General features: G+C 36.7%; 1 protein-coding gene across 2 annotated transcripts in view; it reads left to right on the forward strand.

Moving 5' to 3' along the window:
- LOC109059082 (tyrosine-protein kinase ABL2-like) overlaps window positions 1-13615 on the forward strand; it is a 51661-nt gene that overhangs the window by 22244 nt on the left and 15802 nt on the right. The window contains exon 1 of one of the 2 annotated variants that reach the window (XM_042729521.1): window positions 12902-13568. The exons of the other annotated variant lie outside the window; for it this stretch is intronic. Within the exon in view, the coding sequence (XP_042585455.1) occupies window positions 13499-13568 (70 nt within the window). The 5' untranslated portion in view covers window positions 12902-13498. Of the gene's footprint in view, window positions 1-12901; window positions 13569-13615 lie in introns of those variants that run through there. 2 annotated transcript variants of the gene reach the window in all.

Genomic DNA, 13615 nt, shown 5'->3' on the forward strand with positions numbered 1-13615 from the left:
ATTATGTCAATCTTAGATAAATTTGGGAAAACTCAGGGTATAAGATAAATTTTTTCAAAAGGTTAGTTTCCATAAAACCAAAGGCCCAATTTTAAGCTTTCCCCTTTCCTTTTTAAAATATAAACCATTTAAATACCTAGAATTACCAAACAAAATTTTTTCTTGCTTTTAAAAAATTTTTCTAAAGTTGTATGAAAACAAAAAACAGATTTTAGAAATGGTAAAAATTTTTTATTTTTTTAGGGGGTCGTATTAATAGGGGAAATGAGTATTTGCCCAAAATTTATTTGTTTTTCAGGTAACCTTTTTAATTCAAAATCTTTTTTAAAAATTTGGATAGAATAACCCCCAATTTTTGGAAAACAAAACCCCCAGATAAAAAGATTTTTACAGGGGATCAATGAAAGGAGGATGGGTCTGCCCATTTCCAATTGTATTAGGGCATGTAATATAAGGCACTCCTTGGCTTACGGAGGGGTCAACAAGGGTGTGTATGGAAATAAATATGCCCCTTCCTTTTGGGCCCAGTTTAATTTTTTTTCGCTTTTTCGCCCCACTCAAACCGATAAATAACCCGGGGGTTTTTCCAACTTTTAAAAAATTTGGAACCAGAAAAGAAAACACTTTAAAGGGCCGATGTGCTCTTTTTTAAGTTTTAACGGCTAATCTTCCCCCACCTTCCCAAATTGATTCAATTTTTCACCGGTTCAAAAAAAATATTTTCCTTCCAAATTTTTTATTAAAAAAATGTTTTCCAACATTAACAATTACAAAAGTATTCCCCCCTAATACTTTTTTTAAAATATACAAGCTCGCATTTTGCTAAAAAGAATTTCTCTCATTTCCTAAGAGCCTAGCCTCAGATGGTCACGTTTTACGGGATCCATTTTTAAAAGGGGGGAATATCCATTATAATAAATTGTCACAGTTGGAATGCGATGTTCATAGAGCTTTAAAAACCCGCATGGCAAGATGATTTTTGGGAAGACTTGCAGAATGGCAGGGGAAGAAGCACAGGAAGGGGTTCACTCTTTTTCTTTGCTTGACTTTTTTTGATCAATTCAGATCTTACAAGATTTCACCGTCAAATAAATTTTCAAAGATGTTTTCTTCGGTGGCCCCAATATGTGACAGATGCGTAAGACCAGTTCACTAGGCCAATGTTCGGAATTGTCTAATTCTATTAGGATTTCAGTTTTCAATTACATAAAGGTTTGGGAAAAAACCCACTGTCCAACCCAAAATCTGGATTTTCGGTGCCAGTGGACATTGGGAGTCCAAAAAATCAGGTATTGTGTGGAGTTTTTTACACTTTGGGACGTAGATTGATTTTGCTTAATTGGAAAAAAAAAAAAATCCCCCTCACGCCTGCCCTGATTAAAGTTAGACCCCCCTTCAGTTGAAAAAGTTTAGATTTTCTTTAAAAACAAGAGATCTTTTTATGCAGTAGGAAACCCTTTTAAATTTTTTTAATAAGACGCAAAAAAACCCCAATTCCACAACCCCCCCCCCCCTTTTTTTTTTTTTTTTCTTTTTCTCCTCTTTTTTCCCTTTTTCCCCCAACTTTCCTGAGTTAAAAAACATAAATATTTAAATGGAAAAATTTTATTGCACTTGTATCAGAAAAAGGAATTTGTTGGATTTTTTTTTTGTCCCAAATTTTAAAAACCAATAAAAAAATGTTCAAAAAAAAAAAAAAAATTCAGTTATCATTTGTATATTTTACCTTTTTAATGTGATGCCTAATACTTTTATTTTTTTTAAAAATGATGAATTTTCTAGGTTTTTTTTAAGTAATTTTTTTGGGAAAAGAATGTATAATTTGAATTTTGGGGGTTTTTTTTTAACCCCGGGGCCCCGGTGTAAAACTGAGTGTGCATTTTGAAGTAGTGGTCGCCCGATATTGTTTTTTGAAAGCCGATCGTTCTTGGAAAGCAGGGGGCCAAGGCCCGAAAAAAGCTGAATAATTTTTATTTCATATTAAAAAATAAAAATTTTGAATGGAAAAAAAAAAAAATTTGAAAAAATAAAACGTTATATTTTAAATGACAAAGTATTTTTCCTATAAAAATATTTAATAAAAAAAAAAATTTAAAAAAGGAAGTAACCCTGTAACCAACAGGCACTCTGTATTCGGGAATTTGTGGATTGGGGAAACAAATTTTTTTTAAAAAAAGCCAAAAGGGAACCCTTTTTTCATACAGCACACAGTGAAAAGAACGGGTCCCTCCCGTCCAAATTTTTTTGCACGGAGGGGCCACCCGATACACACGTCTTGCAGGAAAAAATGACCTCTAAAACCACAGCGGATTCGACTAGGTTTTTTTTTATTATTGTTCATTAGTCATTTTAAAAATTTTTTTAAATTAATAAAGATTTTGCGAATGCTGACAGCAAAAAAGAAAGTTATAAAAATTTTGCTTTTTATTTCTAACAAAAATTTAAAAACAAAACGTTAATCTTTTTTTGTACATTTTAATTTCCTTTTTTTAACCCTTTTGTCTGATTAGGACAGATTCTGCCATGACGAACTCTTTCAGCAACAGCGAAAAGAGGGGAAAAGGAGCATTTTGCTAGGGGCTGCCGTTCTCAGGCCATCAAAAAAAGTCCCCCCCCAAAAGCATCGGCCCCACAGAAAAAACCAGGGGGTCCCCTCGCCCCTTAAAAAACTTACAAGTTTAATAACGTTTTCCTAATTAAAGGGCCTTAAAAAATCTTAAAATGCTTAAATTCGATTTTTGGGGGCTTAAAATTTTTGGTCCATGGGCACACAAAAAAACAACATTTGGTCGGCAAGTTTCTTACCCCAAAAACAAAAATATAGCCTAAAATTTCCTTTTTTTAAAGCCGAAGATGCTGAAATTTTTGTTGAGCGTTCACCATTGTTTTTTTCTCCCCGAGTCCTCTCAAACACATTCAGGGGGCGCGGGCCCCTCGGCACGACTTAATATTTCAGTGTCGTAAATGGACGTCAAAAAAAGAACGGTCGGAAGGGGGAGATTTCCCCCGGTCACCCTCCAAACCCATCAGGGGGGAAAAAAACGGTAATTCCGGTCCCTGGCCCCTCATCGGTGCATCTCTAGTTCATAAGGCAGTTTTTGAGAGCAGCCAAAATAAAGAGGTGTGGTGAGGGCCCCCAAGCCGCCTCAGCCCGAAAAAACAGCTGCGCTAGATTCCCCCAGGACAAAGGGCCCTGCAGGGCATCCGTTTAGTATGGCCATCACACCGCACACCAGTTCTCCCCCGCTTCTCACAGCGAAGTCCTGCCACAAAGAACATACAGAGACACACCAGGGGCAAAACACATGCGGGCCCCGCGTGGCCAACGCGCTCAACGCTACCTCGGGAGCGTTTAGATAGGGGGGGAAATTTTTTGAAGAACGGGGCAGGCTTCACATTGTATCTATTGATCTATGCTGTCCTTTTTTGTCTTCATTTTTTTTTTTTTGATCGTCTGCATCTTTCTTCTTCTGTCTATACATCTATCTATTACTTTATTATCATTATCTTCTATCAAGGCGCGTAAAACCCCTTTTATGCCAATTGGTTAAGGACCCGACTAAGTTATTTTTTTTTTAATCTTTGGAAGAAATTAATTTCATCATTAAAATTCCCGGAATTCCCCAATAAAAATTTTTTATCATCACAAATTTTTATTTTTTTTTTCTTTCTTTTTTTTAAAAATAGTTTTGGTCAACCCTTTTTAAACACAACTGGGTCTAAAAGGGCCCCTATCTTTCCTATGTTATTTCAGTTGGGAGTGTTTCTATGGAACTCGAAAGAAAGTTTTTCAAATTTTTGTTATTCCCGATAGTCTTTAAAAATCTTGTTTGTTTCAAAAAACTTTTTTATTTGACCTCCTTTACTTTTTAAAAAAAAAAAGACACTCTTTTTTTTATTTTACAGGGAAGGCAAGGGTTTTTTTGTTTTAAAAGTTTTTTTTGCATTTAAAATTTTTTTTTATTCTCTCAAGTAGTTATAGTTTAAGTTTCAGCAAGGGCTGCCTTTTCCCCTCAGTGCTTGACAGAAAAGGGTGCGTGTGATGTGACGAGACGTGGTTTAATGTTTTTGAGATTTGGGTGTTAAAAAAATGTTAAAAAAAGTAATGACCTGGGATTCTGGGGAGTAAAGAATGAGAACTTAGGGGGTTACCTTTTATTGCACATCTAAAAAAATTTTTCCCGGAGATTATATTTTTATTTTAAATACCCTTCCAATGGTAAACCGCACTGAATCCTACCCCCTTTGTCTCAGATCATCCGTGAGTTGTAATTGTCTCCTGATTTTATCAGAGGGCCAAAAAAATGGGTTTTTAAAACAACCCTTTTGCAAAACGAAGACTTTGTTTTAAAAGTCGTTCCATTTGACTTTGTTTCTTTAAAAAAATACGGGTCATTATTAAACCCCCAAAACCCAGGGAAAAAAAAAAAGTTTTTGAGAGGAAAAAGTATTTCTTTTGCTTCTATATAAAAAAATCCGAATAAATAAAAAGCTCCTTTGAGGGGCCGTTAAAATTAGAGAAGGATCTTAAAAAAATTTTCGGAAAAAAAGAGTAGGATTTTAGGAATTTAAGAAAAGATTTAAAAAAATTTACTAAAAAGGGCAGGGAATTTTTTGTACCCGTCAAACAAGTACTTTTTAATGAACCCAGTTAACTTGGTTTAATTTTTAAAAAAACGAGGTCTGTCCTCTATATGCCATTAAGGGTAGTGCAGGCACCTTCAAAAGTCTGGGGGGGTTACGGGGTTTTTAAAAAAAATTTTTTTTAAATTAGAGTCAAAAATTTCCCCCTTTCTCTCTGGTTTGAAGAAAAGGAAGAACCCCCTTTTCTGTTCAAGCTTAAAGGCCAATTTTATTAATTGGTATGGGTGCTAAGATACGCAAAATTCTATCCCTCGTTTAGGAACGTTTTCCAGTTCCTAATTCCCCTGACCCGAAGAATTTTCCCCGGACGTTTTTGTACATTAACGGGAAAAAAAACTTATTAAGGCCCCGTTGCATCGGGCCCAAAACTGCATTAGTGTCCCCCCGATTCCCAATTTGTGGACTTTAAATATTTAGGAATTCAAATTTTCCCCCTGCAGCTATTGTAAGCAAAATTATATCATTTATTCACTGCCCATAGGCGAAAAACAGAGATGGGGGTTTCAGTTTTCCCACAAAGGCGGGTCCCAAATTAAAATGAAATCCTTCCTATACTTATTTTGTTTTTCTATGACCTTTTATAAAAAAATTTAATCCTTGATTCAAAATTATTTGGAAAAAGAAAAGCCCAGAATTTAAACTCAAAAAAATACAGAGAAGCCGATAAAGGAGGTTTTGAAATTCCAAAATTCCCGCTTTTTTCTGGGCATTCAGCTGCCTTCTCAAAACTTGGTTGAGACTGACAAAGACGTTTCGTGAATAAGCATCGGCAGTGCTTCCGCATCGGCTTTAGGTGGTTTTTTTTACGGTTTTCCAAAAAAAGCCAGAAGTTTGGAAACCAAAATTTGGGGAATTCTTTAAAAAATTTTGGGCAATGTCTGAAAATTTTTTGGGGTTTTATTAAGTTTTTAAAAGAAACCCGATTTTGGCCTTACCCCACTTACAATCTGGTAACAAAAACCCCTTTTCTTCAACTAAACTTTTTCACAGACTTTGTTGTCAAAGTCTGACACAGAAATGATGTTGGTTAAAAGAAAAATTTTTTGTTTCTCTTTCTGGATCACGCAGCCGAAAATTTATAACATGGGCAGCGACAAAATGTGCTTTACGCTCTAGACACCCCGATGTGAAACAGTTGTAATAGACAAACTGTTGTGCTTTCGGAAAAGGATTGCGTGTGTTTTTTGAATGAGATCGCTCTTTAAACGATTAATTGGCAGCTTAATGAAACGGCAAATTTTTTGAGGTAGTCATTTTTTTGCAGACCAGCCATCTCGCGGGCACATCGGATTGCGGATCTGTACCCCAGACCTATCACATCCCTGTAGTTTTTTTCATCATTTAGTCCTTCACTACAAATTACTACAGTTGACAAGAAAGCTTCAGTGTTTTTGGTTATCTTGGGGATTAGTGGGCAAAAGGGGGAAAAAACGCATTTAAGTGTAAAAAGTGCTGGTCTAAATAACTGCTAAAAAAAATTTTTTAAAAAAATACTTTTTCTTTTGTTTTTTCATGCTTGCGTAATGGGCATTTTTGACCCTGTGTGAAAATTGAGCGTAACGAAATTTTTTTTTATTAATTTGTGTATTGTAAAAAAATATTTTGAATGTCTGGATATGGAATTTAAGTGGAAAATTAATGGGAAATTTTTTTTTAGCAGCGACGGAAAAAATTTTCATGCCTGGGTTTTTAAAGGTCCCCAAAAACTGATATTTTGCCCGGAAGTGTTTTTTACCCGGGGGACCCTGCCCAAAAAACTTTTACCCCCCGGGAAGTAATTTAATCTGGAACCCCACTCAAAAGTGTTTTGGGTTTTTGAGTAGCAATTTGGGGGGGTTTTTTGTGAAAACCCCGGCAACCCCGAACCATTGATTCCACAGCCCAGTACCCACTAGTAAAAAGGGGGATCAAAAGGGTGATCAGTTCCGCTTTACCTATTGGGGGTCTACACGATCTATCAGCCACTTAAAAAGTGCCCAAAATGGGATTTATTGCTTAATTTTTTAATAAAATGGGTGGAATTTGGAATTTTGTTTCATTCAAAAGTAAAAACGTACAAAGTTTGCCTATTTCTATGTACTGGAGGGGGGGGCACTAACGTATGTGCGGTTCATTTATAACCAAAAAAAAATCGTTGGGATTTTTAAAAATTATATTGGGGCAAAAATGAGAATTATAAAATTGAAAATAATTTTTTTTTTTCCCAGCCTTTGCAAATTTTTTTGTTTTTAGTTCCTTTTTGGGGTCACTGCGTGGTAGTGTTTAACATGAAAAGGTGCCAGTTTCCCCTTTCTCTTATAAATAAAAAAAGCATAAGCCCCATAGCTTTTCCGTAAAATTTATTATTAAAATAAAGGAACAAAAATCAGGCAATTTAAAGTTTTTAAAAAAATTGAAAATTAAAAGACGGTTAAAGATTGACAGAATTTTTTTTAAAACCTTTTTCCGTAAAAGACGCACAAAAAATTTTTAAAATCTAACGCACCTCTGTACTGGTCGTGTCTCTGTCTGCTGTCTCAATATCTTTTTTTTATTTGTTGTCTGTCTATCTATCTTGCATGTCTGTCATTTCATCTGTCTGGTCTGTCATACATCTGCCTGTCCGGGCCTATGTAGCTGAATTTAGATTTGAAATTTTTTTTCTTTTTTATTTTATAGAAACCTTTTATTCATGTATTGTCTGTTGAGGTCTTGTGTGCTGATTTTTGATTATTTTGAGAGGTTTTTGGGGAACGAAAAACTGAGCTCCATCTTAAAACATTTTATGTTCTCTGAAATCAAGGGGACGTTTAATGTGGCAAGGGATTTTTCATAGGTTTCCCCCCTCCTGCTTTTCCAGCCTTCCCAAGAGGATGTTTTGGGGAGGCAGCACCTGGTGTAGAAATGGAACCATCTGTCATTCTACCCCCTTTTTGAATGCTGACAGCAAACAAGAAAGTATTATAATGTTTGCTTTTCTATTACTAACAATATAAAAGCAATCGTTATAATACTTTTTTTGTGTACATTTTAATTCCTTTGTTTAACCATTCTGTCTGATTATTGGACAGACTTCTGTCCATGGACAGAACTCTTAACAGCAACAGCGAACAAGAGGGAGAATGTGAGCACTGTGTGCTCAGGCGCTGCCGTTCTCAGCGCCATCAAAAAAAGTCCCGCCACAAATGCATCGGCCAGACAGAAAATCCAGGGTGTCCGCTCGTCCTTAAAAAGTCTTACAATGTCTTAAATAACGTTTTCCTAATATAAGGCCTTAAAAAGTCTTAAAATGTCTTAAATTCGGATTTGATGGGTCTTAAATATTTTTGGTCACATTGGTCACACAAAAAACAACATCTTGGTCGTGCAATGTTGCTTACCAAAATCAAATATTATAGCCTAAATTCCTTTTTAACTGCCGAAGTATGCTGAAGTTTTTGTGTGAGCTGTTTCACTCATTAGTTTTGATTTCTGCACGAGTCTCTCTCACACACATTCAGGCTGCGCGAGCCTCATCTGGCACGACATTAATATATTATCAGTCGTCGTAAGTGTGACGTCAAAACAGAACGGCTCGGAATGGGTAGACTTACCGGCCGGTCACCGGTCCAAGCCGATCATGGGGAAAATCGGCTAATTCCGGTCCCTGGCCGGTCGATCGGTGCATCTCTAGTTCATAAGGCATGTTAGTTGAGAGCAGCCCAAGAGTACAGAGGTGCTGGTGCAGCTGCCATAAGCCTGACCTCAGCCCAGCACAACAGCTGCGCTAGATTCCCATCAGGACAAGGCCGTGCAGGTCAGTCCGTTCAGTATGGCCATTCACACCGCACACACAGTTCTCCCTCAGCTGTCTCACAGCGAAGCTCCTGCACACAAAGACACATACAGAGAGCACACACAGGACAAACACATGCGGCCACGCGTCGTGCCCAACGCTGCTCAACTGCTACATCAGTCAGAAGTATTGCATTAGATAGTGAGGAATGTTTGTGAATGAACTGGAACAGAGCTTCACATTGTAATCTATTGATCTATCCGTCTGTCCTTCTATTTGTCTGTCATTTTGTCTTTTATTGTATCTGTCTGCACCTCTTTCATTCTATCTGTCTATCTATCTATCTATCTATCTATCTATCTATCTATCTATCTATCTATCTATCTATCTATCAGAGGTCGCGTTAACCCTTTGATGCACAATATGGGTCTAAAGTGACCCGACTAAGTTTATTTATTTTTTTTATATCTTTGGAAGAAATTAATTTCATCATTCAAAATTCCAGGAATTCCTCAATAAACTTTTGATCATCACAAATTCTTATTTTTATTTTTTCTTTCTTTTTGATTAAAAATAGTTTTTGTGTCACTACCCTTCTAATGCACAACATGGGTCTAAAATGACCCGTATTCATTTCCTATGTTATTTCAGTTATGGATGAGTGTTTCTATGCTGAATCTCTGAAAGAAATGTTTTTCTATTATTTGTTATTCCAGATAGTCTTTAAATATCTTGTTTTTGATTGCAACAAATCATTGTTTATTTGACCTTCCTTTACTTTATAAAAAAAAAAAGACACTCTTTTTGTATTTCTACAAGGCAAGGCAAGGTTTGTTTGTTTTAAATGTTTGTTTTGCATTTAAATAATTTCTGTTTTATTTCTCTCATAGTAGCTTATAGTTTATAGTTTCAGTTCAAAGTGGCTCGCGCTTGCCCCGTCAGATGCTCTGACAGAAAGGCTGCGTGTGATGCTGACAGAGACGTGCTGTTTAATGTGTTTGAGATGTGCTGTTAAAAAAATGTTAAAAAAGTTAATGACCTGTGTGATATCTGGAGAGTAAAGAATGAGAACTGTAGGGACTATACCTTTTACTCTGCACATCATAAATCATTTTCCAGGTTAGATTATATTTTCATTTCTAAATACCTTACTCAATGTGTAAACCGCACTGATATCCTACCCATTCTGATCTCAGATCACTCCGCTGTAGTTTGTAATCTGTCTTCTCTGATTATACCTCAGAGTCCAAAAAGATGGCGTTTTAATACAACCCTTTTGCAAAACGAAGACTTTGTTAAACAGCTACGTTCCAATTTGACTTTGTTTCTTAAAGAAAATACAGGCTCATTTATTAACCCACAAATCCTATGGGAAACAACTAAATGTTTTTGAGAGGCAACTGTATTTCTTTTGCTTCCTATATAAATAAATCCAGAATAAAATAAATAGCTCACTTTGAGGGCCAGATTAAACTATTAGAGAAGGATCTTAAAAAACTTTTACGGAAAAGAAGAGTAGGATTTTAGGGAATTTAAGAACTGATTATAAAACAATTTTACTAAAAAGGGCAGAATTTCTCGTACACCGTACAAAACAAAGCTACTATTTTAATGAAGCCCAGTTAACTAATGGCTTTAATTTTGAAGCACAACGAGGCTCTGTCCTCTATATCGGCCATTAAGGATAGTGCAGGCAACCTTCATACAGCTCTGGGAGAGGTTAACGGGATATTTAAAGAATTTAAATTTAGAATTTTAGAGATCAGAATACTGCCCTTATCTCTCTGGTTCTGAAGAAAGGAAAGAACCCCCTTTGCTGTTCAAGCTATAGGCCAATTTCATTAATTGGTATGGATGCTAAGGTATACGCTAAAGTTCTATCCCATCGTTTAGGAACAGTTGCCAGTTCCCTAATTTCCCATGACCAGACAGAATTTCTCACAGGACGTTATGTACTATTAACTGGGAAAAATCTGTATTAATGCCCCTGTTAGCATCGGCCAATACTGCATTAGTGTCCACCTCGATTCCAATTAGTGAGACTTTTAAATATTTAGGAATTCAGATCTTTCCCACACTGCACGCTATTGTCAAGCAAAATTATATCACTTTATTCACTGCTATAAGGCAAGACCTACAGAGATGGGGCGCTCTTCTAGTTTCACTACAAGGCAGGATCCTAATTATTAAAATGAATATCCTTCCTATACTCTTATTTTTGTTTTCTATGATCCTTTTTATAAAGAAATTAACTCCTTGATTACAAAATTCATTTGGAACAAGAAACGCCCAAGAATTAAACTCAAAACACTACAGAGAAGACCCGATAAAGGAGGTTTAGCACTTCCAAACTTCCAGCTTTTTTTCTGGGCATGTCAGCTGCGCTCTCTCAAGACTTGGTTAGAGACTGACAAAGATCGCTTGGCGTGATATGGAAGCATCGGCAGTGCTTCCGCATCGGCTTCAGGATGTGTTATTTACAGGTTTACCAAATAAAGCCCAGAAGTTTGGAAACACAATTGTGGGTAATTCTCTTAAAATTTGGCGCAATGTCTGCAATTTTATGGGAAGTTCTATTAAGTTTACAACTGAATCCCCGATTTGGCATTACCATCACTTACAATCTGGTAACAAACCCTTTGCTTTCAACTATAAACTTTTATCACAGTACTTCTGTTGATCAAATGTCTGTCACACAGAAATAATGATGTGTGGTTGAAAAGAATTTTGTGTTGCTCTTTCTGGATCAGCAGCAGCCTGAATGATTCATTAACATGGGCAGCGACAAAATGTGCTTCTCACGCTCTACTGACACTCGCGATGTGAAACAGTTGTAATAGACATAGCTGAATTGTTGTCTTTCAGGAATAGGATTGCGTGTGTTTCTGAATTGAGATCGCAATCTTTAAACGATTAATTGTGCAGCTGTAATGTAAACGGCAAATTGTTTTGCAGGATATCGTCACGTTCTCGCAGACCAGCCGGATCTCGCGGGACACATCGGATCTCGCGAGATCTCGTACCACGAGACCTCATCACATCCCTAGTAGTTTTATTTTCATCTATTCAGTCACATTCACTACAATTCACTACAGTTGCACTACAGACTAGTCAATTTCAGTGTTATTGGTTATCATTGATGTGGATGTTATGTGTGACAAAGTGGCAAATAAACGCATTTCAGGTGTTAAATGTGCTGGTCTAAATAACTGCTAAAATAATTATTTTAACAAAATATCTTTATTCTTTTGTTTTATCATGCTTGCGTAGATGGGTCATTTTTGACCCATGTGTGTAAACTTGATGCTGTAACGAAATTTTTTTTAGATTAATTTGTGATCATTGTAAAAAGATATTTTGAATAGTCATGGATCATGGAATTTATAGATCAGGAAATATTAAATGGAATTTTTTTTTAGCAGCGACGGAAAAATCTGTCATGTCCGTGGGTTAAAGCGTCCCGAATAACGTGATATTTAGCTCCTGGAATGTGTGTTTTACCGGAGGAACCCTGCCAAGAAACTTTTACCCCCCGGAATGTAATTTTTACTCTGGAACCCCACTCAAAACGTGTTTGGGCTAGTTTTGAGTAGCAATTGGGTGGGTTTGTTGTGAAAACCTGGCAACCCTGATACCATTGATTACGCACAGCCGAGTACCCACTAGTAAAGTGGGATGATCAAGAGATGATCAGTTCCGCTTCACCTGATCTGAGGTGTCTACAGCGATCTATCATGCCACATTAAAGAGTGCCAAAATGGTATTTATTGCTTGAATTTCCTAATAAAATGGGTGGAATTGGAATTTTGTTTCATATCAAAAGTAACAACGTACAAAGCTTAGCCTATTGCTATGTACTGGATGGGAGGCGCACTATACAGTATGTGCGGTTCATTTATCAACTCAAAACAGAATCGATTGGGATTTAAGAATTTATATTGGATCATAAAAATGAGAATCTATTAAAATTGAGAAATCAATTTTTTTTTTACCCAGCCTTAGCAAATTTTCTTGTTTTTAGTTGCCTTTGGTGTCACTGCTGTGTGTAGTGTTGAACATGAAAAGTGATGCACAGTCTCTTCATCTGATCTCTTCATAAATAAATAAATGCATAAGCCTATATGCTTGTCCTGTAAGTTCATTATTAAAAATGAAAATGTGAACAAAAATACAGGCAATTAAATGTCTTATAATTAAAATATGAAAATTAAAATGACAGGTAATAATAGATTGACAGAATTTTTACAACCTTGTCCGTCAAAATGACGCACAATGTTAAAAGTCTAACGCAACCTCTGCTATCTGTCTGTCAGTGTCTCTGTCTGTCTGTCAGTCAATATCTTTCATTTTATCATTTCGTCTGTCTGTCAGTATCTATCTTGCATGTCTGTCATTACATCTGTCTGTGTCTGTCATTACATCTGCCTGTCTGTCTGGCCTATGTAGTCTAGAATTGAGATTTGAATCTCTTTTTCTTTTATTATGTTTATAGAATCCTTTTATTTCATGTCATCTAGTCTGTTGAGGTCTTGTGTGCTGATGTCTTTGATTATTGTTGAGAGGTTTTGGGTGTAACTGAATAACTGAGCATCCCATCTTAATACATTTTACATGTTGCTCTGAAACTCAAGGGTACGTTTAATGTGGCACAGGCATTTTGCACTAGAGTTTCCACACCTCCATGCTTTTCCAGCCTCTCCCAAGAGGATGTTGGGTAGGCAGCACACATGGTGTAGAAATGGAACCATCTGCTCATTCCTACCCCCTTCTAAAACCAACGGGCCCCCCACACGCCTCCCCTCACAAGACATCCAATAAAACCACCCTCAGAACTCCACTCTTCCCATATCTCACACAAGCACATGTGGACATTTCTTACTCAAGGCAGTTGGCATGGAGGCCCACAATCAAGTCGCACTGGCATTCCGGCTGCGGGGTTGGAAACTCTGAGCTCTGAGCTGCACTGGAGACTCTGAAATGATTCAACAAAGAGGAGCGTTGCAGATTTTCGACTGAGTGTTGTAGTGTGAATTAAACTCATAGTCTGAGGATAAGGAGCTAGAGTGGTTTCCCATTAGCCCTTATACTGGAACTGGGATCATGTACTGGGAGCTGTGGATAAGTCAGCTGACTAGGACTGGGAAGCACTGTATGCTGGTCAGGAATAAAGGTAGGGCTGTATGTATCTGTTTGCATGTGTGTCTCAATGTCTTAAAC

This window comes from Cyprinus carpio, chromosome B8 (assembly GCF_018340385.1).
Source record: "Cyprinus carpio isolate SPL01 chromosome B8, ASM1834038v1, whole genome shotgun sequence".
Taxonomy (NCBI): domain Eukaryota; kingdom Metazoa; phylum Chordata; class Actinopteri; order Cypriniformes; family Cyprinidae; genus Cyprinus; species Cyprinus carpio.